Below are 8,188 nucleotides of genomic sequence, written 5' to 3' on the forward strand. Positions count from 1 at the left end.
GTGTAATTGGTTTAGTGTTTCGTCTACAACAAGTTGTAGTTGGATTGTTGTTCTTGGTTTTGAATATAAGTTAGAATTAGAACTCCTGTCATTGAAGATTTTTATGTTTCTGTTCAGTTTTTAATGTTGCAACGTCCATAGTTTGTTCTGAACGTTCCTTGCATCAACCACGTGTTCTTTTCGTATCCCAGCAAGCCCTTATGTGTGGTTTGTTTTTGACTTGTTAAATAAGCTTGGAACATTATGTACTTACCCGCATATTGAATATAACCATTTGGGCTCCATGGTTCCAACCATCACATGAATTGTAATTAGATCAATCAAGGCGCGTTCCCTTGGGGTACACCCTCAATTCAGGTTCGGCCCGAGAATGAATCTAAGTACTTAGAATGAGGTGAAAAGAAGACCATTAGACCGTAACGAATAATATAAATAGTTAAAAAAAGTCTTTCCGGCCTTGCTTTTTTTATGCATTTGATTATTGTTTTTGGGTCTATTGTGTTTTGTGAGTTGTGTTTCCTTACCCTGAAAATTCTTGTCCCTGAACGGTCGATCACTTTGTTCCCCCTCCTGGCCTCCCCTCTCAATATATTCCTGTGCGTTGCGTGAATCTGAGACGATGATCAGGAATCATATATCAATGACCACAATGATTTGAATATCAATGCTAAAGAATTAATAGCAAGATAAGGTTGTCAAACTTATACGAGAGATTTATGGTTTTGCCGGGGATTAAAAAGGCCATATACCCAAAATAGAAATTAGACTAAAGTTGGCTAATGTAATATGCAAGCCAAGTGACCTCGGTAAAACTTTTTTTTTTTTTTTTTTTTTTCTCTCTCTTTCTGAAACAGCATATTCATAAATTACCGTTTGACCATATACAAGAACACTAAGTTTCAGGTAATAAGTTGTCATTGAGAAACATCAAGAGGAAATGTTACCCACAAGAGTCACTTTGGCCCGTAGTTTTTTGGTGAGATGATCATCAAAAGTGATAACAACTGGATATTCGGAACCACAAAATATATAACGGTTGATTACTTTCAAACATATACTCGGGTTAGCATATGAATTGTCAGAGTCCTTGAAAAGAAATAAGAAACATAATTACTAGGCATTGGACATATTTCGACCAGGACAGCCTGAATATGAAAAACTTATCTTTTAACGTTGTTGTCACTCGTAAATTAGTTACCCATTAAGTAAGTATGATGGCTGGTCTACATATTATAATGAGTAATTGGAGATTCCATGTCATTTTGAACCACCAAGACGAAGATAAACATTTCAACCAGGAGCGTCTTAAGACATGTGCAAAGTGTTCAGTCGCACAGGGTCCAGAAATTTTAGGGGGCCCAAAATTTTGTAATTTTATATAGTTACTAGTGAAATGACCCGTGGAATCACGGGTTTGTTTAAACGAAACAGTTTAATGATATGTTTTAGGTATTAAGTGAACGTAAATGCTAAAGTTATTTAGATTATTGACCCCTGGAACCATAGAGTCCGACTAAGAAACTTGTCAGCTGAACAGTTCATCAAACATCTAAAATGCATATAAAACAATCCACATCAATCATAAGAGATAATATTAGTTGTCATTTTATTTTAAAAATGTAAATTAAAATATAAATTTAGAATTGGTTTCCTTCTGCCTAGCTTTTATATCTTCTCGTACTCAATTCAAAATAATTAATTAAAATAATTCAAAATTATTTAAATTTAATAATTAAAATAATTATTAATAAGATTTAATAATAATAATTAATTAATAAGATTTAATTTTAAATCAAAATTAATTATATTAATGAAATCACCCATCATGCTTAGATTTTTTTCTTTTTTCTTTTTGATTTTTTTTAAAAAAGGAATTAGCCTAATAATAATGACATCATCATTATAGGATTTTAATATTAACTATAGATATATATACATTTATTACTCGTAATATTTATTGTAAAAAATTTTCGCGAACCACAAACAAAGTTTTACGGAAATTTTTCTATTGATAGTTTTTTAAATATTATTATTAAATATTATTATATTTTTATATGTATTAAAAATTTTGCTTTGATGACTACGGAAACCTGTGAAGTAAGTGGTGGTCACCTAGAATTAGTGGGTCGCAAAGCGGATCGAATACCTAGGTAAATCCAAAAAATATATAATATTTAAGGACTTTTTTTTATATCTCGCACAGAACATTCGGAATCAATGAGATGACCCTGATTTCAACATGGTTATTGAGGTTCAATCAAATCTGAATAATATTTTATTTTTTATTTAAAATATATACACCAAATAGTAACGATATAAAATTGGTCTGGTACTCTGCTTTCTAGAGGCTATGTCTGTTCAAAGTAACCTACTTTCAGTTGATTCTTTCCTAAGATGCTTAACTTAGCCAAGATCAACAATCTTGTGAAGCATACTAAACCATATCTCATAATTCCCATATATGTAGTTACCTAATTATATACCACCATATATTATATTGTTTATATTTTACTTAACTTCAGATTGAAGATACTGTCATTGTATATTTCCGTAAGTTAAAAGAATATTACAGGATGATTGAGATCATTAAATAGAAATTTCAAGAGATGCAGTCCTTTATGTTGATTGTGAGGTTTTTGCCTTTTCAAATATGGATTTAGCATGTGCATCAGTTTTTTCTTGTATTTTTGTTAGGAAAGGAAAAAGATTGTAACGTTAATTATACCGATATCTGAGTTGTTCTGAAGCGATCGTTTAATATCTTGTGCAAGTTCATCTCTTTTTGGCCTGAAATGTCTCATGAAACAACCAGATACTTCAAAAGATTGCATTATCTACACAAGAGAAATAAAAGAAATACAAAGAACACAATTATGTTACTATTTGTTAAATCTATGGGTATAGGTATGCAATTATAAGCAAGCATTAATAACCTGTGGAATTCAAAAGATATGAAAGAGATTGCATCCACTAATAAAAAAAGAATGGGTATAAAATGGGTACTAAACTTTATATATTCTAACTTCATATAATATTGCTCATTTTGTAGGTGAGAATTGATCCTATTCTTACCAGCTAATATAACATATTCTGTTTTCTTTTTTATTTCATTTATTTTTCTTCTCATTCTACCCCGGAACTATTTCTTCATACACATGAAATACATGTATGCCCATTTTATAATAATTTTACAAATGAAAAATACGTTGAAAAATATGTGATGATGTGTTTGCCATGTATGCATAAGTAGTAGACAAGGATGTCTACGTGGATTGTCATGTATACAATTATTTGCTGAGTCATTTCAAATGATTTGTATCAGGTTCATGGTACCCTCAAGTGTGTTCATTAGTGAGAAACTGAATTATTTGACACCCACAAATATATAAAAAAAAATAAAAAAAAAATGTTATTATTAGTTCATTTTTTGGAAAAGAAAAAAACCTATCCAAGAACAATTAAAAAGTATTGATTGCACAAAAATGAATTGATTTCTCTAACATATAATATACAGAGGTTTTATTTCAAAATTGAAAGATTACAGACTCTTTCCTGGAACAAATGATGATAGCTATACTCTAAAAATAAATAATGAGTTAATTTTAGTGCTAATAACTTAATTTTATATAATCTCAAATCTCATCAGTAACCTTGTTGATGTGTATTGGACTCCCTTACGGTTACAAAGTGGGACCGCCCGGATTCCGGGCTTCAACTCTAAAACAGGAAGACAAATTTGTCCAGCAAAATCATCTTTTTCAGACATGTTGTAATCATGCACTTCAATTCTAAGTATAGCTAATTCTGGAACTGCTAATGGAAACGTAAACTCTTCGTTCCAAACAGGTGTCCAATTGTCCTCCTTGATTTTGGTTCTTTTCATTTGCTTATCAACAGATGCTCCAGCTATACCCACCTGTTTTCAAAATACAAAGTTAGCTAAAATTGTTCAATATCTTAATTAGTTCTACTAATAACAATACTAAAAGTACTATCTTGTTAAAGTATACAAATTTAGGCTATCTGGGAGGGCGAATATTTTTTTCTCAGTTTAACAGATATTAATCGGATTATTCCATGACCGTTTCAAACATTTCTCTGACCACCTCAAGATTGGTCTAGTGCGGTTTGAACCGCTTATCGGGACCTTAAAGTTTGATATGTCAAGAGAACATTTATAATGAAACATAAAGTAAACCCACTTAACCTTTTAAACTTTATGCACTTCACTTTTACAGTAAGCATCATTACTTTAAAATATTCTTTTAAACTCAAAACCAGGGGAAACTTTTATCTTTCAACATCTGCAGTTGATATTCCCTACATAATGTAAAGTTCATTTTTGGTACATATAAACACCACTTTGCATCATCTGCTTTTAAGCTAACTTTGTTGCTTGTTACCGAAAAAAAAGTAAAGACAAATACCTTGGTGTAAAAATCTGGCGGAGAGTATTTATCGAAATGCGTTTTCTTAAAATCCAGATGCCATCCATCTCCCATGTAAACTTTCACCTGTTAAGTAACATGTCACAAAGTGAGAAAAAATAATTCCCTTTGATTAAGCAGATAATAACAAGGATTAACTTTTTTTCAAGAGTATTAACCTTTAATGTTGTCCTGGCTGGTAGCTTAGCTTTAGGATTAAACACCTCATTCTTGGGCCCACATCTCATTAAAAAATCTGGTTTTTTCACATAACCACAACTTCCATTAGCTCTAAACATTCCCTGCATTAACCACAATGATCTACCATACCCCTGCATCAAATATGATATTCAGATGTTACTTACTAATGCTAACATCGTCTAATATGATCATAGTTTCTTGTTTATGAAATTGTATAAGTATAAAACTCATGCTGACCTGCATATTAAATGCAACCATCTGAGCTCCATGTAGCCAACCAATTAGTGGCTTGTAATTTGAGGACGTAATACGGGTCCCTTTAGGATAAATCCTAAGAATGTTCTTCTGCGTGAACCTATACATATAATAAGTATAGACATTCACAACTCATCATATGAATTTATTAACACAAAGTTACAATACTTGCACACTGTAACTTAGAGGTGGCAATACAGGCGGGGCAGGCGATGTGTGTAAGAGGTAAAATGTCATTTTTCAGTATTGGTCAAAAAGGACTGGGTCGAATTGACCTGCAAACAACTTTTTGTCTAATTTGTATACATTATTGATGCGTTGATTTGGGTTACTAAAACACGATTATCATAATAATAATTTAAATTGAACGAAAACAATTTTGGAGGTTGTGTGCATTAAAGACGGACATTGGGTGACTCTAAACTTGTTTGACATTTATTTTCAGAAAAATTTCAAATTTGACCCGTTTGAGATAAACACAACCCAGATTGACCCATTCATAAACAAATGGGTTGGAATCACCACTTCTAAATACAATCATTACAGAGTACTAGTCTATACCTCACAACATCCTGTCCATGATTTTCTACCGCCTTTTCAAGCGCTTGTTCTGATAAACTTAGACGTCTGACTTTGTCCTTTTCAACTTTTAAAGCATCCTTTAGTCCACCTTTGGGTTTACCAGCATGAATCGCAATCAACCGTTTGTAAACAGGAGACGAACATGATTTCTTGTCTTTTAACAGTTCTTCAGTATCAACATCATAGTCACTTCCTGACTGCAACATATAAATCAATTTATAAGTTTGAAATCTAAAAGTCAAACAAATGTTTGAATGTGCCAATTGTTCAACAAACCTTATAACTTCTGTCTTCACTCCAAGTATCATCATCAACATCTGAAACTTTGTTCTTATGTGAGCTACTACGCTCGTCGTCTTTGGATTCAAGGTACTCTTTTGGAGGTTTGGTCGAAATGAGAATCCGATGTTTTAAACTTTCGGGATTTGGTAGTTCTTCAAACTTTGTGGATTCAGGGTAATATAGCATCGACCCGAATATATCTGTGATCATCTACAATAATATACGATATGAACATTAATCACATGATGATGTAAACAGAAAAATAAAGTTTACTAGTAAGAAGTTTATTCACCTCAGCAACTTTTTCTTGAAGATCAGGTGTAAGATGATCTTCGAGTGTAATGATGACTGGATAAGGTGAAGCTACAAAAGCATACTCTTTAATTGCTTTCAAGCATTCGATAAGTTTTACAGGGCTTGTCAACGTCCTGCATACATAAACACCAAATCATAGAATTAAAAACGACCCAAATCGACCCATTCATAAGAAACTGGATCAAAAATATCCACATTTATGAGCTAAATACCAGAAATAATCCGAAAATAATGAAAGTAAAATGCTTACCTTCCATGAAGAACATGAACATCATCTCCAGATGATTTCGGCCATAGATCAAGTTCTATTACTCTCACACCACGTTTAAGCGCTTTAATAATCGGAACTTCACTGCATTTACTACTTAACTGGTTCCCAGTTAAGTACGAATTGTGTCCCGTGTATATGTAGTAATGCGATAACGGAGCAGTCATATCTTGATGAACCTAAAAATCAAACACATTTTTTAATTAACTAATTTATCCCAACTCAAATGAGAAGCTAAATATTCACTATATGCATTCAAATTCACTAAATTTATGAATCTGCTCATATTGTAACATAATGAACCAACACATTATTTAAATAACTAATTTATCCTAACTAATTTAAAATGATCTAAAATGGAAATAATTAAGTAAAATGAGTATTACGGTAATAAAACAGGGAGTAGTGAAGATAAATATACCTGAGATCTAATTGGTGGATTGAGGTCGGTGTTAAACAAAAAATGATGAAAATCATCTAAATTAAGAGACTTTCTGTTCATAAATTTTACAAGATGATGATGTTTGTGAACAATCTGATCCACTAAACGTTCAGCTTCAGCAATTGATACTTGTTCATTGTGAAACTCATCTAAAAACCGCCGGAACTGATCTGCTGACATGTTGATTCCGTCACCGGAGTATTTTTTAAACGCTTCTCTGACGTCATCCGGTGGTTCAGATTCTGTTATTTTGAAGTTTCTAGTAAAACAGTAGCATACCTTATAATTACCCATTCTTTTCATTTCAAATTTAAATTTAAATATAAATTCTGCTAATGAGAGAATTTAGGTGTCTGTGGAAGCATTTATATAGATATATATATATATATATATATAGAGAAAGAGTGAGATGTGAGAGGATTGTAGATACTCAACACGGGGTTATTTAACGCGCCGAAAATAAAAAATGACAGTATTACACGCTTATTATAAGCTTTTTTTAATGTTATATTTCAACGATGGACGATGAAACAGAGTGTGCGGGTTATATATACGAGTATGTTACTATGTATGTGTGTATGTATGTGTGTATGTATGTATGTATATGTATGTATGTGTATGGAGTTGAGTACATGTGTTGCATATGAACGCATACAGAATCAGTCAAAATGGAATAGTTGAAGGATTTGGGTTCCCGCCTTTTTAAATAATAATATCGGTATACAATTAACCATTAACAATTTAGAATAATGAATACAAAAACAATTTAGAATTAAAGTTGCATGATTTATTATTTTGTTTAAGGGGTATTTGCATTTTCGTTTTAAAAAACCGATTATACATTTGAGATACCACAACAACAATACACAATCCGGCACATACGAAGTATGAGGAGGTGAGATGTAGACAATCATTCATCTACCCTAGAATAAAAGAGAAGTCGTTTTTCTAATCACGAGTCAAGAAAAAAAATTCTCCACCTACAGGAAGAGAAAGTCATATCTCTTTATACATTTGAGATATTTATAATTAAATAATTAAATTAAATGTAAATGTAGACAAAAATGTGATTTATGTGAATAGTGTTTGAATATGATTTTACTCTTACGGATCGCTATAATTTAACAATCAATTTTTTAAGAATTAAACAAATTAGAATATTTAATAAATTAACAAAAAAAAAACTAAAATAGACATTCTTTTATTTAGAAGATTTAATTTAGTGAGGCTTTATAGGCGTATTTGGGGAAGAATAAGATGAAAATTGAAAACTATAAGTGAAAACTTTTTCCTTCAGTAAGAATTTGTAACATTCTCATTTTCATGTTTTGAGATTCGTATTTCGTAGTTAACTAATTGTAATATTTATCTTGTCAAACACTATTAAATGATTATTTACAATTTGAAAATGTAATA

General features: G+C 31.4%; 1 protein-coding gene across 5 annotated transcripts; it reads right to left on the reverse strand.

Annotated features, from left to right (window-relative positions):
* Positions 1-3,546: 3,546 nt before the first annotated feature.
* Positions 3,547-7,075, reverse strand: LOC139851527 (phosphoinositide phospholipase C 4-like). 5 transcript variants are annotated; one of them, XM_071840610.1, is made up of 9 exons: positions 6,752-7,075; positions 6,313-6,509; positions 6,040-6,175; positions 5,764-5,957; positions 5,445-5,675; positions 4,866-4,983; positions 4,607-4,759; positions 4,428-4,514; positions 3,547-3,916 (listed from the first exon to the last, which is right to left on the reverse strand). In XM_071840610.1, the coding sequence occupies exons 1-9, from the start codon at positions 7,073-7,075 to the stop codon at positions 3,623-3,625; spliced, it is 1,734 nt and encodes a 577-aa protein (XP_071696711.1). In that variant the 3' UTR covers positions 3,547-3,622. The 5 variants fall into 5 exon arrangements, with proteins under 5 accessions (XP_071696711.1, XP_071696712.1, XP_071696709.1 ...); XM_071840611.1 differs by having other exon boundaries at positions 5,445-5,658; positions 5,750-5,957; XM_071840608.1 differs by having other exon boundaries at positions 5,445-5,688; positions 5,747-5,957.
* Positions 7,076-8,188: the final 1,113 nt, after the last annotated feature.

This window comes from Rutidosis leptorrhynchoides, chromosome 6 (assembly GCF_046630445.1).
Source record: "Rutidosis leptorrhynchoides isolate AG116_Rl617_1_P2 chromosome 6, CSIRO_AGI_Rlap_v1, whole genome shotgun sequence".
NCBI lineage: Eukaryota > Viridiplantae > Streptophyta > Magnoliopsida > Asterales > Asteraceae > Rutidosis > Rutidosis leptorrhynchoides.

What these genes read in the sequence shown, in the direction of transcription:
- LOC139851527 (XM_071840608.1), bottom strand. Translation starts at nt 7,075, where the DNA reads ATGAAAAGAATGGGTAATTATAAGGTATGCTACTGTTTTACTAGAAAC. An exon ending in ATCCACCAATTAGATCTCAG is followed by an intron (nt 6,510 to 6,751) that starts GTATATTTATCT and finishes TTTGATTTTTAG; the next exon opens with GTTCATCAAGATATGACTGC. An exon ending in CATGGACAGGATGTTGTGAG is followed by an intron (nt 4,984 to 5,444) that starts GTATAGACTAGT and finishes TTATATGTATAG; the next exon opens with GTTCACGCAGAAGAACATTC.